The sequence below is a fragment of the Physeter macrocephalus genome, chromosome 11 (assembly GCF_002837175.3).
Source record: "Physeter macrocephalus isolate SW-GA chromosome 11, ASM283717v5, whole genome shotgun sequence".
Lineage (NCBI taxonomy): Eukaryota > Metazoa > Chordata > Mammalia > Artiodactyla > Physeteridae > Physeter > Physeter macrocephalus.
Genome location: NC_041224.1, coordinates 35900978 through 35923740, shown reverse-complemented (window position 1 = coordinate 35923740; position 22763 = coordinate 35900978). Strand labels below are relative to the sequence as shown.

The 22763-nt window shown below is 56.5% G+C and overlaps 1 protein-coding gene across 8 annotated transcripts in view; it reads left to right on the top strand.

The window, feature by feature from the left end:
- PCSK6 (proprotein convertase subtilisin/kexin type 6) overlaps positions 1-19967 on the top strand; it is a 213189-nt gene extending 193222 nt beyond the window's left edge. For 3 of the 8 annotated variants that reach the window (XM_055087866.1, XM_055087865.1, XM_028495187.2), the window contains 7 exons: positions 2783-2885; positions 3837-4033; positions 5845-5932; positions 8667-8770; positions 12887-13016; positions 17080-17192; positions 18794-19967. In XM_055087866.1, the coding sequence (XP_054943841.1) occupies positions 2783-2885; positions 3837-4033; positions 5845-5932; positions 8667-8770; positions 12887-13016; positions 17080-17192; positions 18794-18978 (920 nt within the window). In that variant the 3' untranslated portion in view covers positions 18979-19967. Of the gene's footprint in view, positions 1-2782; positions 2886-3836; positions 4034-5844; positions 5933-8666; positions 8771-12886; positions 13017-17079; positions 17193-18573 lie in introns of all 8 variants that reach the window. The other 5 variants (XM_055087871.1, XM_024129667.3, XM_024129668.3 and 2 more) reach the window with 3 other exon arrangements.
- Positions 19968-22763: the final 2796 nt, after the last annotated feature.

Below are 22763 nucleotides of genomic sequence, written 5' to 3'. Positions count from 1 at the left end.
CGGGCCTCTTAGTGACACAGGGGGCCCAGCGCACTTCTCTTGGGTGGCCTGAATGGTGAGAACGACTGTGATACTTACTGAATCCGCCTGGTCCTCCGGGAATTGGTCTAAGCCCATGACAAAACCCATCGAGAGTTCCCCAGTTGCTTTCTAATGTTAGTTTATGCATGTTTTTTATCCTGGATTTGCTCCACTAAGAATTCAAGGTAGAGTTTTCAAATAAGCCTGTGTCAGTCTGACACCCTGCAGAAGGGAGTAGCTGTGATCCAGCCGGCTCAGCACGAGGGTCATGCTGCCCTGTAGCTGGAGCCCTGGGAGGTGAGACGGGAAGGTAGTGGGTCTCTGAGGAACGTTCAGGCTCATTGAGAAAAGAGGAAAAGGAGACACAAATACAAATTGCAGTGAATAGCATGTGCTCATCCAGAGAATGAGTTATAGCGGTACCAGAGAAAACCCAGGTGCATTCTTAGGTGTGATGGTGGCGTTGGGGCAAGATGGCCAAGCAGGTGGATGTAATTCAAGAAAGTTTCAGGACTTCCCTGGCTGTCCAGTGGTTGGAACTCCGAGCTCCCCTGCAGGGGGGCACAGGTTTGATCCCTGGTCGGGGAACTAAGGTCCCACGTGCCGCAAGGCAAGACCAAAACAATAAATAAGTAAATAAAAGAATGTTTCATGGCAGAAATGAGTCTCGATATTGGGCTTGTCGAGGTAATCTGGTAGAGAGCCATACTGGGGAGGGCGCTTACAGATATGGACCCAAGCACCCTGCATGGGGGAGGTGGTTCTTACCGAGCTCTCCAAAGCAGGGCTGGACACGGCTGTCACCTAGATGCCCTGGCGGGGTCCTGCTGCCCTTGCTGTTGGGTGGTCCCTGCCTTGCTTGGGACTCCCACTGGCTTCCTGACTAATCTCTGCCCCACAGAGAGGCCCCGGAGGGAGGGGGCTCTGTGAAGTCTGCACACTGTGAACCAGGCCTTCCCTGAGGCCCTCCCGTCCTTTGTGTGGATGGGAGGGCACTGCGCCTCCCCAGTTTCTGCCCCTCTCCTTTCATCCGTTCTCTCACCCCCATCCACTCAGCAGATATTTATTGAGCGCCTGCCCTGTGCTGAACGCCTTTCCAGGTGCTGGGAAGTTGGCAGTGGACACGCTAGACCAGATCTTGCCCGCGAGGAGCTTCGTCTCCTCCCTGTCCCCCCACTTCTCCTTAGGATTAGGAAGTGGTTCACTTTCTCACGTGAGGCAGACCTGCCTCGGGGAGAGGTGACCGCCGGGGAAGGCGGGTTGTCAGGCCAGCTCAGTTGGGAGTTCTGGACCCCACAAGTGGATTGGGATGAGGCGAACAAGGATCAAGTCAAATGAGAATCGATCCCCAAATCGAGTGAGCCTGGGGTCTGGGAAGGGGTGGGGGCACCTTGTGCTCCAGCACGACCCCAGAGCCCTCCCCGACCCAGACCACAAGGAGCATCTAGTGCATCCCCAGGGATGAACGCGGCTCTGAAAGGGGTTCACGGGGGGACCCACAATGAGAACCTTGGAAATGTCAGCAACGGTAAACCTTCAGGGAGGGAAACCAAATACAGCTGAGTCTAGCACTGGGAAGGTCTGGAGGCCCTTTAAAGAGGAATGAAGAGGGCTTTGTGCCCCTCAGCAAAGACCCATTGTGGGTGGCAGAGAATGGGGACTTTTGTCTTTCCCTCACATCCCCAGGAAACTCTGGTGGCTGGCAAGACACCTCTTCTTTGCTTCTGAACTCACTCCCCACCCCCTCCAACAACTAAAACCTTGTAGAAGGTTGTTTTTTCTTCCAAGGGCTCAAAACCTTTCATAACGCCCAGCCGGGCCCCTCCCTTCCCACACGGGGAGGCTTTCCAGAACCATCTCCCAGAGGAGGAACAGCGTCGGGGGGCAAGGGAGGTGGGGGTCCCAGCACAGCACCGGCCCTGGCTCCCAGGTGAGGAGGACATCTATGGAGGGGCCGCCCGGCCTGAGGGCAAGAGCCAGTCAAACTGGGCTCTTCCCCGTGGCGCAGGTTTGGGGGGAGACCTAGGACGGGGCCCGATGGGGTCCCCCAGCTCCTGCATTTTTCTCCGTCGCTTTGACGACACCACACAGGCTCCCAGAATTAAAATTTGGGGATCGAGGGAAGACAGGATGCCACCTCTGAGGGTGAGAGAGAGGAGAGCTGAAAAGAGCTCAGGTCCCGCCCACCCCAGGCCCACCAGGGACATGGAAACCCACCTGCCTCTTTCACCGCGTGTGAGGGACATGGCGCATTCTATTCCAGCCTCTCCCGCTTAATTTCCGTCGGATCTTCACTGTTTGGCCGCAGTTTCCTTAGCGCCTTCAAGCCCTCAACGCCCCGTATCGCGTTGCTCTGTCCCTCAAGATGGAAATCAGAGTTGGTGGCTGGTCCAGCATCGTAACTCCGCTGCAGGGGAAGATGCTGCATGAGGCTGTCCCCTGCCCCTCCCGCCCCAACCGTGGCTGCTCCTCTAGAACCTCACAATGCCCGTCTTCACCCACCCAGGTCCTCACCCACCACCGGCTGTCCTGCTTGTCCTCGGGCCGTCCCACTTGTCCTCGGGCTGTCCCTGTCTCGAGTCATCAGACCCTCTGACACTGGAACCCAGAGCCAGGCTTGGCTCCCAGCTGAGGCGGGTCCCACAGGGGTGGGTGCTCTGGCCCAGCAGGGGCTTGTGAGACCCGGACATGGGGTCCTAGGAGACTGGACGTGATTGAGAAAGCATCTCTATGGGTGAAAGGAAATGCTTGTTTCTTTAAGGTGTGTGCCATCCGGAGTGTGGTGACAAAGGCTGTGATGGCCCTAATGCAGACCAGTGCTTGAACTGTGTCCACTTCAGCCTGGGGAGCGTCAAGACCATCAGGTAAAGGGCTGGGCTGCCCCTGTGTGTCCTGGAGACGCCCAGCGTCCCACTAAGGTGGCCAAGCTGTGTTCTCCACCCCCGCAGCCTGGCACCATACTTAGGAATTAACCAAACACCCCGGAAAGGAGATCACCCTGAGGGTCACTGCTTGGGAATTTTACGTTTTTTTAACCTTTTATTCTCATCTCATAAATAACTCGTGACCATGACAGAGAACTCAGAGGCCGTGGCATTGTTTTGTCTGTGCTTATAAACTTTTTTGTCTCCATTTTGCTAAACAAAATGGGTCGTATTGAGCATGACAGCCACTTGGGAACTGCAGACAAATGTCATCTTAAGGGCCACACAAGTGGCCCTTAAAAGTCTAAAAGTCAGCACAGTCGGCCGTGAATGAGGAGCCCCCATCCCTGAGCGCCCAGGCAGGGGTGCAGCCCTCCTGGGGAGCACACACCCACCAGGGCTCTGGCAGGGGTGCGGCTGGGACTCTCATGGTGTCCCTGGGGCCCAGGCACAGCCGCAACCTCCCTGCGCTGTGCAAGGACGTTTGTTCTGCTGGCTGGACACAGCCTGGAGACCGCTCACTGCCTGTGGGTACCGTCAGTGGGGTTTTGCCGGAGCTGAACGTTCCAAAAGTCAGATACCATCATGGTGTTGCCCAAGGAAGTCAAGCACAACCTGCGAGTGCCCCCGCCCCCCTCGGGGAAACTTTGAAAGGGCAGGAGTCCCAGGTTCCCACGCAAGCCCTCAACCCTCTGCTGCATCAGGAACTTCTCAGGGGCATTAATGGTTTACCTCTGCCCTGGGGCCTTTGTTTTCTCAGAGTCTGCTGACGGGGAGGCAGCTAAGGTTTCCCTCCCGGCCAGCTGCCCTGCCTCGGCCTGACCCCCATGCTGCCGGGTAGGCGTGAGGCTGGGGCCAGTAGGAAAGTCCTCTCCCGATCTGCTCCCACAGGAAGTGCGTGAGCGTGTGCCCCTTGGGCTACTTTGGGGACATGGCATCCCGCCGCTGCCGCCGCTGCCACAAGGGGTGCGAGACCTGCTCGGGCCGGGGCCCCACCCAGTGCCTGTCTTGCCGCCGTGGGTTCTACCACCATCAGGAGGTGAACACCTGTGTGACCTTCTGTCCCGCCGGATTTTATGCTGATGAAAGTAAGTGTGTGTCCCCGGGCCTAGAAATGAGGAGTCAGCCCCTCTCTAGGCTGGGGTCCCCTCTCCTGGGAGAATTTTTCCCGCCTTCTGCTTCCTGTGTACTCTGTCCTCCTGAGAAAAGACCCTTAACGAGAGGGAGGGAGAGAGGATGAAATCAAAGCCCTCGGACCCTGTTAGTGGATAGCAGTTCACACCCAGACCTGGCCAGGGTGGTTCAAGGTGACTCAGAAATGGAGCCCCCGTAGTCTGGGGTTGTCACACCTCTGTAGGTCAGTGTCCATCATTCAGGATGGACAGGGAGGTAGCTTGAGCCAGCGGCTCTCAGGCTCAGACCGATTTCAGACATCCAAATAGAAAGGCTTCCAGGTATGCCCTGCGGTCTCTCCTGGAGCAGTGGATGTGGGCGCTGGGCGGGGTGCGGGACCCAGCACCGGCTTGTGGCCTTGGTGGTTGAAACTGGGTGAAAGCCCCTCCCAGCAAGAGCCGCTAAGCTGAAACCGGGGTTTAAGGCCAGGGAGGTTTGTGGGTCTCCATGAATGAAGAGGAGCCTGCTGCCGGGCATAACTGGGCTCAGGAGGACAGGTTGGTCTTGGCTGTGCACTTTACATAGTGACCACACTCCCAAGAGGTGGGCGACGCTTTCCTCACCTTGCAGATGGGGAAGTGAAGCCGAGTGAGGCCAGAGGGCCCACAGCTAGCGACGACCCAGTGAACTCAGAGCAGCACAGGTGTCCTGCCATCCTGCCTGTCCTGGGAAGTGGGGTGGATGGGCTCTGGGGCCGGGACCTCATGCCAAGGTTTGAACACTCACCTTGGCCTGGAAGAGGCCAAAGAGAGGGCTTGGGTTAAATTAATGGAGGACAGTTTTCAGATGACGTGTTGGCCGTTGTGCAGGGAGGGGGCAGCGCTTCCCAGAGCTCGCCTCTGGCCCGCATCCTGCAGGAGGGGTCCCGTCACAGCGTTGCTCTAACTCCTATGGGGAAGGAGCCCAGGGAATCCTTAAGGACATATAAAGCCATGGAATAACCACACTCTTTAGAGGGGACGCAAAGAGTCATGCAAGACACGTTTCACAGGCTTTGCAAACACCTGCCCTGGGCTGCAACCAGACCTGTTTTCGGGGCAGAGGCTCCTCCATCCCTACCCCCCACCCCACCCCTGGGCAAGAACCAGCCACCTCGGTCACCCCAAGAGTCACCCCCAGACGCCCTCGCTGAACCCCTGCAGCGTGTGTGTGATGTCACCTGTGGGGCCCCGAGGAGGAGGCCCCGAGCACAGGGTGGTGCTGACCGGGTGCCAGGATGAGTGACCTGGGTAATCACCAAGACCCAGGGCTTCCCCCAAGGTGTGGTGGGTGTCGGAGATTCATGTCTGTGCAGGTGACCGCCAACGTGTCAGTAAAGACCTCTGTGAGGGCCTTGGGTGGGTGGGGTCGCTCAGGGGCATCCTCAGGCCCCACCGGTCACACTTAGGAAGACTGGCACCTCGGTAAACTCTGCTCCGCTGGCTCCAGTCCCGGGGGAAGATGCAGGACTAGAGCACGTCTCCTCTGGAAAGGGCCCACCTCCAAGCCTCAAGGTCGTGTGGGGACTTCACTCCAGAAAAGAGGTGCGAGGCCTGTGATCTGACACCTGGGCACACGGTCTCCACGTGCCTCTGGCGGTCGGTCACCGTGTCACCCATCTGGAGACAACGCCGGTGACGGCTGTTCCATCAACCCCGCCTTGGAACACCCACGTCTCGTTTGCCCGGGTTTGATCCACATCCACTCTTCCCACCTCTTCTCTTTTCCTCCTCTTATTTTTCTCCAGATCAGAAAAACTGCCTTAAATGCCACCCAAGCTGTAAAAAGTGCATGGATGAACCAGAGAAATGTACTGTTTGTAAAGAAGGATTCAGGTAAGACCCTCCCTTCAGACCTGACGCGCGGCCATGGGTATATGTGTCTGTCATTGATTTACCAAGTGTTTGCCTCCTTTTGCTAAAAGCTGAAACGTCAGAGGCCCAAAGCCTTTCAGGATACAGATTCCGAGTCAAAATCAGATTTCCACTTAGAGATTGGTGTTTATGATAGAAAGTCAGAGGATGGGGAAAATGTCTATATTTTATGCAACATTTGGAGAATACATAAGAGCGAGAGTGGATCCTCTCATAGAAAGTAGGGCTGGCAGCTGGAAGGGTGGGGAGTTCTAACGAAGCACAGAGCTCCCTTTCTTAGGCACCGAGCCCCACTCACTCCAGTTTCCTTCCCCGTCTGGATGAGTGAGGGAAGGGTGGAGGGGGCTCGCTCCCTGGAGATACTCTCTAGATTCCTGGTTTGCCCGGCTCCACCAAGCTCAGCCCACGTCTCCTTTAAAAGCACCTGACTGAGCTAATGATTTTTTACGGGACTATTTTGGAATGTTGGTGTAGCCTGTTTACTGCCACCAAATACACATTACTTGTTCCTTGAAGTTACCATCTAGAAGCTTAGAAATCATTCTGTGCGAAATTGTGCTGTGGACCCTCCCGCAATCCAGTCTTGAACCAGGGTCTGCACTTTAAGGAAGAAAGGGACGGGTCAGCGAGGGCAGTGAGCAGGGGCGGGGCCGAGGGGCATCACCGGGCTCTTGCTCAAATGCAGGCGCTGACCCAGCGGCTCTGTGACTCTGCGTTTCTACCTGGCCCCCAGGGGACAAGGATGCTGCTGGTCCTGCAGCCTCCCTTCCCCTCCCCTCCAGTTCAACCCCACAGGGTTGAATTCTTTTGCAGTAAGGAGTGAATGAAGAAAACAAGCATTTTACCCCAGCTGCTCTCACCAATACTGCCTCATTTAATCTTCACAGCAACCTATGTCGTATGTGACATATATGGCATTCTTCACATTTTACTAATGGGGAGAGGAACAGTTTCCTGGAGCAGCATGACTAAGGTTCCCCAAGCCCGCCCCACCCGCTCCAGATCAGGGGATCGGAGAGAAGAGGGTCCACTGCCCCACGCTCCTGGGAGTCGGGGGAGGGAAGGGGAACAGGACCCCAGAGTCGCACGTCATGCCCGTTCTCTGAACCGGGGAGCTGGACGAGGTAGGATGAGGAGTGGAGGGGTGACATGTGGAGGAAGGGGAGCCCCAGAAGGGAAAGGCGGAGAGGTTCAGCTGGCCGCCACTGGGGCCTGGGAGCTCAGCTGTGGGGACCCTCCCGCAGGGCCCCCCACCCAGGCCGGAGACTCAGGGTGTCGGGGAGGCACTGTGTTTCCAGCTCCCTGGAGCCTGTTTCCCAGTGGGGATGTGCGGTGGTGGGGGGGCTCGTCCCTGCTCCTGTGGGTCAGGTTGGGGAGAGGAGGTCAGATGCTCAGGCCAGGAGCTGTGTCCTGGGGAGAAAATGCCTCTCAGGCAGCAGCCCCCCACGTGGAGGCAGCTGTGCAGCCGTGACGAGCAGTCAGAGAGGACTGCGGACACTGAAACATCATCAGCCATAGTCCACAGAAAGCTTCCTTTTATTGCCCAATATCCTCTTTAGCTGTGGCTTCAAATCATGGGTCACACTGAAGCAGTGAGGGCGGCCAAGCCGTGCGTCCATCTCTTTAGGCTGGGAACATCCATTAGTAAAGACTTGACTGAACAGCTGGTGCAGTGGCCTGGGGGCCAGGACGAGAGGGAGCCCTGGGGTCGGCCTCCGCCTTGATACAGAGATGCTTTTAGCCCCACCGACGTCCCCCCACCAAGCGCAGGAGCCTCTGGATCTCACAGACCCTGGGGCACGTGTTTGATGTGTCAGGCAGCAGATCCATCTACATGTGCAGCAGTGAGCTTGGGAACTGAAGCGGCCATGGCAGCCAACACCCACTCACACTGCTGGGTGCCCGACACGTGCCAGGGTTCTGTCCTCAAAGCAACCTGACCACGCAGGAGCTTTGACGGACAGCTGAGGGGACGGAGGGGCAGGAAGGTTGGCTGGCCTGCCCGGGGCCGGGGCTGCACGGCTGGGAAGGGGCAGAGGGTCTGCTCCAGAAGCCGTGAGCTCGCTGCCTGGCCGAACGAGGTGAGGGAGGAAGGCCGGAGCCACAGCAGGCAGGGCTGCTAGGTCCCAGGAGCGGATTTTATCTCAGGTTCATTGTGAAGCACAGAAGGTTTCCAGCAAGGGCGAGGCAGGAGCCCACTGGGACTCAGGGTCAGTCTTGCCGCCAACCCCCCTCACGCATCACAGATGCCAAGGCTTCACCCAGGGCTGCGCCCAGTGAGACCGAGCCAGTGGGGTGACCCACCTATGCTAGAGTTCTCCTCGTGGGCCTTGGGTTCTAGTGTGATTGGTGTCAGTGAAGAGAAGGTGTTACAGAGCAGGAGAGCACAGAAGGCATGGAGGGCATGGCCTCCTGCACAGGGACCGAGGCCACGGGGCTTTGGGAAGGAGCTTCAGGACCACCGGCCACCAGAAGACGGAGACTCTGCTTCCAGGCCCGGGTGTCCCTTCCAGCCGGCCTCGAGATGCTGCAGGACAGCTTTGCCGCTTTCATTAGTTCAGAACCTTAAGTGACGCCAAGGGCTGTGCTTTAGTAACTTTCAATTCCTCTCATGAAAGGCATTTGAGGGCAAATCATAATTGAATTAGAGCTTTGGAAAGGATATAAAAGACTGCCTTTTTTTTCTTTTCAACAGCCTTGCACGGGGCAGCTGCATTCCAGACTGTGAGCCAGGCACCTACTTTGACTCTGAGCTGATCAGGTGCGGGGAATGCCATCCCACCTGCCAGACCTGCGTGGGTGAGTTCACGGCCTGCAGGGGCCACACTTGGAGCCCAAGTTCCCCAGGCCGGTGGGCTGACTACCTGGAAACCCAGAAAGCCCTAGGACTTGCGGGCTTCCGTGGGTGTTGCAGCATTAAATCCCAGAAGCCCTACCAGGGGCTGGGAGAGGGAAAAGGGGAATAGTGATTAATGGGTACAGAGGTTCAGGTTGGGAAGATAAAAAAGTTCTGGGGATGGATGGATGGTGGTGATGCTTGCATAACAATATGAATGTACTTAATGCCACTGAACTGTATGCTTAAATGGTTAGTGTGGTCAATTGTATGTTATGTACATTTTACCACAGTTTTTAAAATTGAAAAAAAAAAAAAACCACAAGGGCCCACTTGGAGCAGCCTGGGTTTCCCGGTGTCAGGAGCCCAGCCAGGTAGGGGATGCTTTCAGGCCAGGCAGGGACGCTAACTACTAGTGAGCTCTTGTGTGGAACCCGGCCCTTGCTTCAGGGTAGCGGTGCCGGAGGTTCACGATTCATCGATTCTTCTTCGGGGAGAGGCTGGGCAAGTTCCCGTGGTGAAGGAAGAAGGCTTTTTAAAACATAGCCTTAGTTCCTGGTACCTGTCTTCCCTATTTTGAACATTTTACTCAAAGAGGAAAAGATCTCTGTAAACAATTTTATGTGTATTGTAATTTCCCACAGAGATGATAGCACAGCTGCCTTCCAGGCACAGTTTTTATGCAGAATTGCAGAGAATGATTGTCTTGTTGGGTTTCGTGCTGCAGAGTTGTTGGCACTGGGATGTTGTAGCACATTCTGAGCTTGTGGGCTCATATATATTTCTGATTGAATCTTCTCCTCTTGACCCTCCTTCCTGACCCAGAACTTTGGTCCTTGTTCTAAGAAGCCCACATCAGGTTGAGTTTTTGCTGCAGTAACGATGTAAGGATTAGGTCTCTGCTAAGTCACTAATGCCGTAACACGGGTCCCGGGATGCATGGCAGGACGGGGCGGCCATCCCAGTGTGGCCACGTGAGCCCATGTCAAGGGGCCCTTGACCCTTGACCAGAAGTGGACATGCCATGGCAAAGACCAGCACTCTCAAGGCCTTTGGAATATGTGCCTTCCTGGGGCCCCCTCCTGGGACAACCCCCCAAAAGGCAGGGGCCCAGCAGCCTTTCCTAGAGTTTGCCTTGTTGCCTGTCATTTTCATTCTGTTTCTTTGACTCATTGTTTAGCCCAGGTTGATTAAGAGCATCGCCGATGTCACTTATTTAAATTTCATAGTCACTTGAATCCATAAAATTCAGGCGTGTGGCTTTATAATGCTCTTGATTTCAGTTATTCAGTGTGGTTTCCTTTCTCTGCACCCCCACACTGCCTGTCGGCAAACAGCTTTATAGTCTCTGTGGTTCTCTCACCCAGTCCAGCGATCTCTTTGTCACTTGAGGGGTCAGGCTGTCCAGGGGTCTCCCCTGCTCCCCACACCCGCCTGCCCGGGTTCCCTCTATGCTCTGGGACATGTGCATCCACCCCGGCCGCTGCTGGGACAGGGAACCCACCCACTTCCAGAGCTGAAGGCTTCTCGCTGCCTGTCAAGGTCCCTGTCGGGAGCCCCTGGAGGCCTAGGCCACCTGGCCCTCCCCTCCCAGCTCCCACTCCGTGACCACTGCTGCTTCCCGCCTGTGAGGGGCCTGGGTGCGGTGTGGGGAGAGTCGTGGTTAGGCATGAGTATAGCATGGAGCACGGTGGCATCTGTCGCCACCCCAGGCCGGCAGTACCTTGGGACACTCAGTGGTGACTCAGTAGGAATAAGCCTCTTCCCATCCAGGTCCAGGTTCCCAGAGCCTCTGGCACAGAGGATGTGATCCCTTGGGGAACCCATCTGCCTTGGGTGGGTGCAGGGGACCCGGAAGGGCGTGGCACGTGGGTCAGCGGCTAGCGGCCAGTGGGGCACATGTGTGTGGAGTTGAGGGGCATGAGGGCCGGTCCTCACCCAGGGGAGCACGACATGAAATAGCAGATAAAAACCACCATGACAGGTCAAGAGAGAGACGGCAGAAGAAAGGAACGCGTTTTGTGTCTTAGCACCCTTCATAGCACGTTTTTCCTGCCTTTTGAATAAGGGCCCTGCGTTTTCACTTTGTCCTGGGCCCCACAAAGGATGCAGTGGATCCTGCCTAAGCATCACCCGTTTTGCTACGATTTTTATGATCTGTGTCCGCTTTTCAAGTGTCTGATGCCTGGAAAGCCTTGTGACTAAATGGAATCCCTGAGAGACTTTGAGTTACAAAGTTCACAATTTTTAGTAGTAGTGAAAATAGCTGCTCTAGGAGATTTCTGTTGACTCAGCTTTTGTCATCGTGGTAAAAGATCCAGAACATAAAACCTACCATTTTGAAGTGCATGCCTCAGCAGCACCGAGCACCTTCACGTTGTCATGGGGCCATCGCCTCCGCCCATCCCAGGGCGTTCTCTTCTTCTAACCCCAGCTGAACGGGTTTCTTCCGCTTTTAAGGTTAGCAAATAGAGCATTAAACTAGGAACAAACAAGAATGAGTGTTCTTTCCCATTGCAGAAGCTCCTTAGGCACTGGGGACCCTGGCGGCCCGGGCAGTAGGACATGGGTGATGGGGTTTGGTGGGGGCACCAACGCCAGATGCTCCCTGCAGATAAGTGATGGGGGTTGCGGCACAAGAGCAGCCGTCCATCCAGAAGGACATAAACCGGACGCATTTGTGGGGCAGCTCTCCCACTGCGTTGCAGCAACAGAGGGAGGACACCCCCGTGGAGACCCCAGGCGGGTGGGAAGCTACTCCTCATGAAGGCCCTGGAACCCCAAGGGCTCCCGCTTCTGCCTCACGCTCAGTCCTGGGTGAGCTCAGAATCCCCTTCCAAGCTGGAAGCTATGGTTCTGAGAGGAGAAACCAGCTGCCAGAGCACCAAGCCTCGGGGCTGGCAGAGCTGCCCTGCGGACCCCCGTCTGCAAAGGGGTCCTCCCGTGACGCAGCCCAGAGGCCCCCCATAGGTCCAGAAGTCACTCCAGGAAGATGGCCGGACACCTCTGCCTCAGCTGTCAGGCCTCAAGCTGAGACAAGACCACAGTGGGGGGAGGTCTAAGGAGGGGCTGTGGTCTCCATGAGCATCTGAGATGGTTTCTCCCTGAGTTCGATCCTCTAAGCTGTCAGCCAGTGGCCACCTCGCTGCCTCTCTGATGCTCCTTGGGGATTCTGACACGGAGTGCACACCCAGCACTGACTTCTTGTTGGCCTGAATGAATGAACAGATGGGCAGACAGACAGATGGAGAGCACGGTTTCTTCACTCTGGACCACTGCCTGCCCAGGCTGATGAGCCCTCTTGACTGAGCTGCAGATTTTCCTCCACGACTCTTGATCCTTCATTCAGAGCTTTTGCCTTTTCTGGTCCCCACTCCTCACCCCATAAGCCCTTAGCTGTTTTTTCTCTGTTGAAAGAGTCCTGATCCTTCACACCGAACACCTGTCAACCCCAAGCCCCCAAACCTCTTCTTTCCCTTTTCCCACATATTCTTACACCAAGTTCTGTCCACTAGAAATACAATGTGAGCTACTGATGCAGCTTTAAGTTCCCTCAAGAAACAGGTGAAAATAATTATAACATCTTATTTAACCCCATATATCTAAATACTATCATTTCTACATGTAATCAATATTTTAAAAATCAATGAGCTATTTCACATTTTTTTTTTTTAACTATGTCTCTGAAATCCAGTATGTAAGTGTGTTTGGCCAGGCCACATTTTGAGAACTCAGAGCTACCTGTGGCTGCCCTAGCCGAAATCGGGCCCAGGCCTGTTGGGAAAGGGGAGGCTCCTGGAATCAGGGCCGATGAACGTGGCCCGGGCAGCAGGAGGTGTGCTGAGCTTGGTGTAGCCTCCATGTCCCCATCCATGAGATGTGGGCGTGAGGCCCACCTCCCAGGAGTGGCGAGGAGGGCCCAGTGCAGACGCACAGTGGCACCTGGGTGAATCTAGCTGTGTGGTGGCCTTGGGGCGTCAGAATAGGACCTGGATCTCACAGGTGCTGCAGCATGTCTGGGACACGTGATGGGCAGGTGGGCAGTCCCTGACGTCTGCTGCTTTTCCTGCACCCCTCAGGGCCCAGCAGAGAAGAATGTATTCACTGTGCCCCAAACTTCCACTTCCAAGACTGGAAATGTGTGCCAGCCTGTGGCGAGGGCTTCTACCCAGAGGAGATGCCGGGCTTGCCCCACAAAGTGTGCCGAAGGTATGTGTGCCTTCCAGGCAGTCCTCCTCACTTAGCCCGAGATGGCCGGGGAAGGGTGGTCAGCGGTGCCTGTGGAGGAGTGGCAGGAGGGCTGGGTCTGGTGGCCCTGTCCCAGGGGCTGGGGGCAGGGTGTGCCATGTTCCACGACAGCAGTGGGTGCAGTGGGCAGACAGGAACCCATTTACAGAGGAGGGGACCCTGCAGGTGGTGATGGCCAAGGTCACAGTCAGGCGGCGGCCCTCATGCCTTTGTTCACGTCCGGAGTATCTGTGGAGACCTACTGTGTACCAGGCGCTGTGTGGCTGGGGGGACAGGACACGGAGGACAGGGGCCTGACTGGCGGAGCTGCCACCCCGGAGCAGACTCCAGGGAGCCCCACCTGCACCACAGACCACAGTGCGTTCACAGCATGTCATTAAGGAAACCACGTGTAGGATTTGTTTAAAATTTAAATTGGATAATTTAGAGAAAATACAAGATCCCGACAATTTCCTCATTCTAAAGCCGCTTCCAGCCAATGCAGAGATGTTATAACCCTGCTCGTTCTCCTTTTCCGCTCCCTCCCGTGTGTCTGCAAGGCGCACCGTCCTTTTTGGGGGGCTCTGAGCAGTGTTCTCTCTTGTCACGGGATGTGGGCAGTGAAAGGAGAAGCCATCTGCTTGGTGTCCTCCTGTCCTGATGAATCTTGCCTCATGTCAGGCCTCATCACCTGGAGCCCAGGAACAGGGCAGTCTGTCTGGCCTAGGGTGAGAGTGACGATGAGGGGTCTGCAGGTGACCTTGAAGATCAGGATGGTGGAAGTGGGGAAGGGACCGTCCCTCTGACGTAGAGACTCAAAGAGGGAGCCTCAGGCGCCCCCTTCAGAGCAGTGCAGGGAGACCATGCCCACGGGCAGCTCACAGCTGGGGACCCACAGTGGGGGGGGTCTTTGAGATCCCCTCAGGCTGTGTTTGACAGCGCTTGTGGATTGTAACCTATTCTTTAAAACAAACAAACAAAAACCAAGAACCTACATGACCAAATGAGAGACCACCTGGTCCTTGCGCTTGTGGGACCCACTCAAAGAGGGTCAGGGTTTCAGCCCCACTACCCAGCCACCTTCACGCAGCCTTGCTGAGTCCCGTGAAGGACCCTCGGCACCGGTGTCTGAAGTAAAGTTTCATTTTAACCAGCCGGCTGGTTCCAGGGTGATTACCCTAAGTATGGCAGCCAGGGACAATGGGAATTACACAGTGATAGTCAGTTTCGTTTGTCAGCCACCCTGGCTCTCAGAGGATGCTGGGAATTCCCACGAGTACGGCAAACAGCCCCCACAGGGCACCCAGAAGCTATGGGGTCCCCAGTGCCAGGAGGCAGGGGGCAGGCAGCCCCCATGAGCCCCTCCTTGGCTGAGGAGAGCAGGAGCTCCCTGGGTGCTCACCTCCATGCGTGGCAAAGCTTTCAGTCCTGGAGGAGCGTCCAGTGCTGGGGCTGACACAGCAGGCCTCAGAGATATACCCACAGGAAGCACCCTGCACGGGACGCCTAGGTGGTGAATTGCCAGCACTTCAGAGAATTCCCGTCTCCTGAGTCCCAGGGCTCTGAAGACCCCTCAGTGTGGATTCCCCTGGAAGGACAAATGGCCTTGGTTCCGCAGGGCCTCTCCCCACCGAGGCAGCAGCAGCAGCGTTCAGAGAGCCTGGCTTCCTGAAGGCCCCAGAATGCTGAGTGCTGGCCAGGGCAGCCTCGAGGGAGCGAGCAGCCAGGCAGGGCTCATGGGGAAAAGCCATGCCGGGACGCAGGCCTGCTAGGTAGGCAGCCTGGATGCCGAGTCAAGACCCGTTATGCTGAGGCCCACGGCTGAGAACAGTCCATGATAAGTATCTCAAAAGAGGCGCCAGACACCCCAAGACTTAGGAAGAGGACCTAGAAGAGGGAGCAAGGACCTCCTTGAAGACAGAGCAACTTGGTGGGGTGTCTGTCCCCCGCCCTCCAACCACCCTCCCTCCCCCGGCCCCTCCTGGGTATGTTGAGACAGGGCAAGACTCAGGCAGGCCTTCTGCTGTGTTCTGTGCCCAGTGTGATGAGATTTCTGCCATCTGACTGTCACCTGGAACAGCCTAAAGACAGGTGGGGAAGTGGCCCCGGCAGCAGGGCAGGGAGAGGACTGCAGAGGGCGCCGCGCTGCAGACTTTGGCAGGACAGTCGCTGTGGTGTTTTGGGGTGAGGTCGGTACCACAGAAGGAGCAGAACCAGAGGCGTCTTGAAAGCCCACTGCCCGAGAGGACCACCTGCCAGGCACGGTAACCTTGACGGAGGAGCCAAGAGGGTCTCTCGGAGAAACAGGGGCCCCGAGGCAGTTGGGGGAGCAGCCTGATGCCGGATTCTTCCCCAAGCTGGGGCCTCCAGATCCGAGCCCAGGCTGGCCGACACCTGACCGGGGCCTTGTGAGCCCCTGAGAGAGAGCCCGTCCGAGGCTGCCCAGGCTTCTGCTTGTGGAACTGGGAGATGCTGAACAGTGGTGGATTAAGCTGCTGCTGCATTGTGGTCATTTGTTACATGGCCGAAGAAAACCGACACAGCTCTGGGGGCTGCCGTGGAGATCCTGGGGCTCTGTGAGGCTGAATTCGGAGAAGAAAGAGAGCTGTGTGCAGCCGGGTCTCCACTGTAGCCGCCCCCTTACTGTTTATAGCAAAGCAACCCTCAGCCAGGGCCTTCGAGACAGCTGACCCCCAATTACATGGCTTGGCTTGTCCCTAGCTCCCGTGTCACTAGCGGACATCATCTGTAAGAGAAGCGGGAGTTGGGGGGAGTGGTCCCCTGTGCAGTGGCATGAGGGGCCTGTGGCCAGGCCAGAGCAGTGCAGCAGGACAGGGGCCAGGCCCTGGGGTCTTCCCCAAAGTGCGCAGTAAGAGTCTGCATGGCGGGCCCCGTCCTCCCGCTCCAGGGTCTGTGAGCGGGGAGGGCGGGCTCTTGCTGCAGGAGGAGGAAGTCGCAGGGCCTCCTGGATGCGGTTTGCCTGTGGGTTTACACATTTATAAACATAAACTATGGGCCCGAACTCCAGTTTGGAGGCTCCCTCAGTGACCCCAGGAGAACAAAAGCCACCTCTGATCCAGGCTGAGGGCCTGCTGTCCCGGAGGCCCTGTGCAGGCAGAATCCATGGTGGCATCTGACCCCGGCACGGGCCCGCTCAGGAAGGAGGCTTACAGTGAGCCTTGCTGTTGGCGTCTGGTCGCTGCCTGGGAGGTGGCATCTGTCCCAAGCACTGCCTACCCGATGCCCCGCCCACCTTGTCCGAGCCCCGCTCCCGGGCCTGCAGTTGACAGGGAGCTGGGAGGTGGGTCTGGGGAGACCCAGTCCCTGGAGCTGGACGCGGAGAAGGCAGCAGGTAAGCCCAGGTCCCTACATGGCCCAGAGCAGGAAGGGGCGTCAGCAGGCTCTTCTGTGAAGGGCCCGATGGTGAGTCGTTTAGGCTTTGCTAGCCGTACAGTCTCCAGAGCAGCTGCTCAGCTCCAGTGCCACAGACGCAGCCACAGACAGACACAGATAAACGCACGGGACAGTGGAGTGCGCTGACCCTCCCACCCCCAAGGTCATGGCACTCTGTCAGCCATAGTCCTGGGTCCCGTCTCTGGGACAGGTCAAAAGGGCATCCCCACCCCCTGTCCCCAGGAGGGGAGGCCGACGTCACCACAAAGGAGGCTCAGCCCTGGCCAGCCCCAGGGTCACATCTGTCACATTTGGGGGAGCCTGGCCCCGAGCCCCAAGAGTCAATGCTGACATCCTCAGGGAGCCACCTGTGGCCACAGTGCCCAGGAGGGCATCCAGGTGAGCCACGGGGAGGCTGAGAGACCTGGGACCATCCTCAGCTCGGGGCATCCTCCTGCCAACTGGCTGTGGCCGTCTCCGCCCTCCCAGGGCAATAGAGGAGAGACGTGCAGATGCTTGGCCGGGGTCTCAGGCCATCGTGGGGGGCACGGTTACAGCCAGGGGGTGCAGTGCGGGAGGGTGGGAGGGCTCTGGGAAGGGGCCTGGAGTGGCTGTGCCTCTTTCCCATCTGGGAACCCGTGTTCCCCTGCAGGTGTGACGAGAGCTGCTTGAGCTGTGAAGGCTCCAGCAGGAACTGCAGCCGGTGTAAGACAGGCTTCACACAGCTGGGAACCTCGTGCATCACCAACCACACGTGCAGCAATGGTGAGCATGGGTGGGTGGCTGCCCCGAGCCACCTCGGGGCTGCCCCGGGCAGAAGAGAAAGGAAAAGAAGATGCAGGGACCGCAGTCCCTTGGACAGCCCTGTGGCCCCTCCTCTCAATGACCACTTGGCTCTCCCCTGGGCCTCCTCCCTTCCCTTTAGGCCTCTCACATTGACCAGAGAGGCATCTCCACCACCAGCGCAGCTAGTGCGGGTCGGTCCGTTGAGTAACTCTTACAAATGATTCTGTTCTCGTACCGTTCCCACTCTCCTGCCATAAGCCCAAGGTGGCCTTGGTGTGGTGACATGTGTTAGGAGAGGCCAGACCTTGAAGGTCAAAGTCAGGAGGCCTGAAGGCTCTCAGCCTCCCTGAACATGTGTCAGGGCCCGCGTGTCCATGGGAAGGACCTGCCTCTGTGCTGTGGAAGAGGCCTGGTGCTCTAAGCTGACGGGGAGAGGCAAGGATGGGCTGTGAAAACAGGAGCTCAGAGGAGACCAATTTGGGGATTCCGGGCAAGAGAAAGTTTGGCAAAGGACTCTGGCCTGGAGACCCAGTGCAGGGGCCGTGGGAAGACGTGCCGTGGCGAGAAGGAGCCTCCATGGCTCAGCAAGCCTAGGGAGGAGCAGCCTGGGGCTGGCTCTGGGCGCTGTGAGCTGGCAGGCGTGCAGGAGAGGGGAACCGCCAGTGCCATGCTGTCCGTGGGCATGGAGCTGGCACCGGCCCCGGCCTGGCAGAGCGTGAAGCCCGCAGAGAGCACTCTGGGCACGCCCTGTGGACCACAAGGTGGTTTTCTTGGCTTGCAGAATTATGTCCCTTCAAAGGCCAGGAAGCTCCTGCGTTAGGAAGCCACCTCCTTGGGTTATGTATCCAGCCCGAGAAAGTGAGGCTGTCCCCGGGGGGTCTCCTGGTTCCCATGAATGGCAACATCCTCAAAAGCCAGCTGCCGAGGGGAGGGGCCAGCCTCCATGGCTCTTCCCTTCCCCCTCAGCCTTTCCCTCTTGGTGACCCCCTTCCTCCCCCATTTGGGGTGTCCCCGGGATCATGGCGTAGCCTCCATCCTGCCCCTGCCAGGCCTGACCCCATCTTCCTCCCAAGTCCCCCAGCACAGCTGTCCAGGAAGAGCAACAGGGACCACGAGGGCTCCCTGGCACAGCCCAGGTGTCCCCAGGCCCTGCCCACTCCCCTGCCACCCCGAGTCCGCTTTCGTCTCCCAGACTCAGCTCTGGCCTCTGCCGCACCAGGCCCACCACACATCACGGGGGTGACTGGGAGGGCTGCCGCCCCCGCTCCCCCTATGTCCCCAGCAGAGTGGGGTGATGGGAACAATCCTAACTGGCCCCCAAATCTGACATGTCCCTCCTTTCTCCTTCCCGGGGGCCCAGCCGATGAGACCTTCTGCGAGATGGTCAAGTCCAACCGGCTCTGCGAACGCAAGCTCTTCATCCAGTTCTGCTGCCGCACCTGCCTCCTGGCCGGGTAGGGGCGCCCGGCCGCCCACACAGGGCAGGGCCCCTCCTGTCTGTCCGTCAACCTTCCTCCAGGCTGTCGGCCAGAGTCCGTTTCAGGAGTGGTGCCCTGCATCTGACAGCTTTATCTCCCCAGGAGCGAGGTCCTTCCGCGGCATCTCTGGGCACCCAGGCCAGGTGGGTGAGGGCTTCGAGGAGGTGTCGGCGATGTCCTCTCACACCCTGCTTGCTGGCTCCATTCTTCTGGCTAACTCACAACGGGAACAGAACGAATTCCAGGGATCCACAGCTCCGGCTTCAGAGCAGCTTCTGGGACCATAAGTTTACTGAATCTTCGAGACCAAAGCAGAAAGGCAGGATGCTTGGTGCATTGCTCTTCTCCCTGTGCTTTTGGGCAGCCCGCAGAGCCGTGGGCTGTGCCCCTGCGTGATGGAGGGCTGAGGGGCATACCTGCTCATCTGCCTGCCACAGTCTGGGGGACGGTTTGGTCAGACTGTAAATAAAACAGATTTCGGGGCTTCAAACGTGTGACCGCTGGGGATGGAGCATCTATCTCTACATAATCAGCGACTTCTGAAACTGCAGCCATGGCTTAGAAAGTCAAATCCCAAACAGATGGGTTGGAGGGACCCTCCTTCCTCTGCCGCCCTTTCCTCTGAGGGAGCTGAAGGTCCCTGGTCTCTGCATCCTGTCTGTGTCTCTGGGAGTCTCATGGCCCAGATAAACGGTCACCTCTGCCTAACACAGAAGGTCCCCAGGAGGCATCCCGGGGGCTGGCCAAAAGGTGCCCCAACGACCAAGCAATTCTTCCTACCAAAATGTAAACCCAGCCTGTGAACTGTTAATTGTCTGTCGTGTCCCATTTTGTGGAATTGCTTTGAAAATACATTGGCCCTGCTTTTCAGGAGACTTGTTCTTAAGGTGGGCGCCCCTGTGTCTGTGTGTGCTATGAGCCTAACGACACGGTTGGATTTATTTTTGCCAAACCTGTGTGGGTATTTTATAAGCTACGTGTTCTAATTTTTACCGATGTTAATTATTTTGACAAATATTTCATATATTTTCATTGATATGCACAGATCTGCTTGATCAAGTCCCTTTAATATGGGAGTAACATTTGCCTTAAATTTTTTCGAGCTCGTTCTCCATTTTGTCCTGCTCCCCTCTTTGACTGTAACACATTTGACGAGTCCCCTGTCAGCTGGCGGGGGAGCCCAGCTGTTGTTTGTTGAATCCACAACTCCGAAAATGAAATCCACCAAGCAAATACAGTGTTAACCCTAAATTAATAAAAGAGTTAACATTTCATGGCAAAAGAGCCTGTGTTTCTTTCCAAGGCACAACGTTGAAACGTGGGTACTGGCCAGTGTGTGAAATGGCTTTATGTGTGCTTTTATTTCAAGGTCTTTGAGCTTTAGCGAATAATGCTGCAGCAAAGTCGTGGGAGAATCCCAAAGTTCCAGCTCCAGCGTGTCCTTTGGCAAACAGACCCTCTTCGGGCCACAAAAGTCCAGACTGCAAGCCTCTTCACCTAGAGCTGCGAGTGTGATTTCATTAGGTTACAGCTTGTCTTCCGCACAGTGGCTGAAATCCCCGCACCTGTGGGCTCCGCGCTGCATGGGATTTTTACCCTGGCCTCTCTGTGAGGTCGGAGTTGTACTTACTAGGAGTCCTTTGTCTGCAAATATAGGAAATGCACCAACTAGAACTGACTTGGGAAAAGACAAAAGTGGGGGAGGGCCGTTGTTTTGGGATTCCAGGGTTGTTTCGGAATTTCAGGAAAGGTGCAGCCGGGGCTTGGGAGCCCTGGGACCAGCATTAAGTGTCACCTGGACCCTCTTCTCATTGCAGCAGTGCCTCCTCTCTGTCCACTTGATGGGACAAATGACAAGACCACTCAGAGCTCCCAAGAAAAATTGGTGCCCATCCAGCCCTCTAAACAAGATTTCTGAATCTGCTTTGGGCCCGGGTTCGTCTGCCTTGCATCCGTGTTTGCCCAGTTCCACCAGCTCTGGCCACAGGGACACGTGGCCCTGGAGCCCTTCCAGTGACCACGTGGCCTGAGGTGGGGAGCAGCGTGCAGCTCTCGGAAAGCGGGGGAGGCCACGCGACCCGCCAGCTATCTGCCGCCACGAGCAGGACTTGGCCCGAGTTGTCAACGTGACGTAATGAAGGACTGAGTGAGTGTGTTTGGGAGACAGTAGCCAGGACTGGGCAGAATATCAGTAAGAATTCAACCTCCACCAGGAGCCTGATTGAATTAAAACCAGCAGCTTGCTAAGCACCTCTGGTGTGGGGCACCATTTTAGCCCCTAGAGCTTTTTGTCCAGAGAACTCATGGTTTAACATGTTTGCAACTGAACCAGAAATCAAGTCCTGTTATTACCAAAGGACACCACCTACAAGAAGGCCAGCGGGCAGCACGTATCCGCCCGGCAGTGGCTGGGCCAGCCTGTCCCGGGGCTGGCGAGTGCAGTGCGGAGTTGAGAAGGTGTTCACAAAGGCCTAAGGACCAATCACCCCCTTGTTAAAAGGGACTGACCACATAAAATGCCTGTTTGCAAATGGTCCGACCTTAAGATTATCTGGACTCCGTTGGGGCAGGACATGTCTATGGATTTTGTTTTGCGTGATGGGACTCGTGGGGCACGTCCTCTAAACCCGTCCTTTCACAGACCGAGGCTCGTAGAGCTGAAGTGACTTGTCTGGGGCCGCCCACTGGCGAGGGTGCTCCATCGTGTGCCCCGGGAGGGAGGCCGGCTCTTGGCAGGAGGGATGGTCACTTCTGCAGCTGGCCAAACGCCGCCACGATGCATTCATTTTAAACTGTCTTCATTGCCAGGGGATATTTTTCTGACCTTGTCCCCAAAGTCTTTGGCACCTCACAGTGGTCCCCAGATGCATGTCCCCATCCCTCCCAGGCCACTGCTGGTTTTATACCTTGTACCTCTTCAAAGGGCTGGGGAGAATTGCACTTTTTACAGGAGATGCACTTACAGTGGGAAGGAGGGGTGTGAACGGAGCTTTAAGTACAAAACGGCGGGGGGTGGGGAGGCAACATAGTCTAAATGTGGCCAATGGTGCAGTTCCCTTGAACTTGGGGGACTGCCATTCATTGCATTTAAATCATTGATAATGTGGCTGGAGAAGCCTTAAGCCTGCAAGCTTGGGGCACACTGGGGCCCCTGGGAGCAGGTGAGGGGTGGAGGTTTAGATCACAGGACGCAAAGGGGAAGGAGGTGGAGAAGTGAAGTAAAAGGAAGGTTATTTTAATAAGAACAAGCAAGGGTGATGGAAAGTAATACACCAAAGCCATTCTCTGGCATTATAAGATTCTGCCCTGCCGGCTGAGAGGCAGCTAGGGGCCGACTGTCATGGGAAAGGAGGAGTTTGCATCCTGTCCCAGACTTCTCGGCTGCTTTTCTTCGTGAGCCAAGGCTTTATCCGTCCTGCTGGTTGTCTCAGGCTGTCCTGACGCCCCAGGCTCTGCGGCTTGTCCATGCACGGAACAGCACACCCTACGTGGCACAGCAGCTCCTACCACCCAAAGCTGCCCCTTCAGGCACCCCCCCCACTCTGTATCAGCTGCACTAAGGGTGGTCCTGTTGAGCAGATGGGCACCAGCGTGCCCAGAGCAGAGAACATCTCATTGCAAAGACAGTGGTTCTCACCTAGGGGGTGATTTTTGTCTCCCTGGAGACATCTGTACTGACATCTAGTGGGTAGAGGCCAGGGATGCTGCTAAGCATCGTGGAATGCACAAGACAGTCCCCACAGCAAAGAATTATCCAGCCCCCAAAGGTCAACGGTGCTGAGGAGGTTAAGAAACCCTAGCCAAGAGAAATGAAATCAAAAAAGAAAACCTGTTCTCAACTTCCTAGAGATACCCTAAAATGAATAAAACCAGCTATAGCTTATGTCCCTGTTCGTGTACTGAAGCAAGGGAAACCCGTACTACTTTCCTTTTTTAAAGTAAAGAAATAAACCCTTCTGTTTTTTGTTTTTTAACATCTTTAATGGGGTATAATTGCTTACCCTTTTTTTTTTTTTTTTTTGCGTTACGCGGGCCTCTCACTGTTGTGGCCTCTCGCGTTGCGGAGCACAGG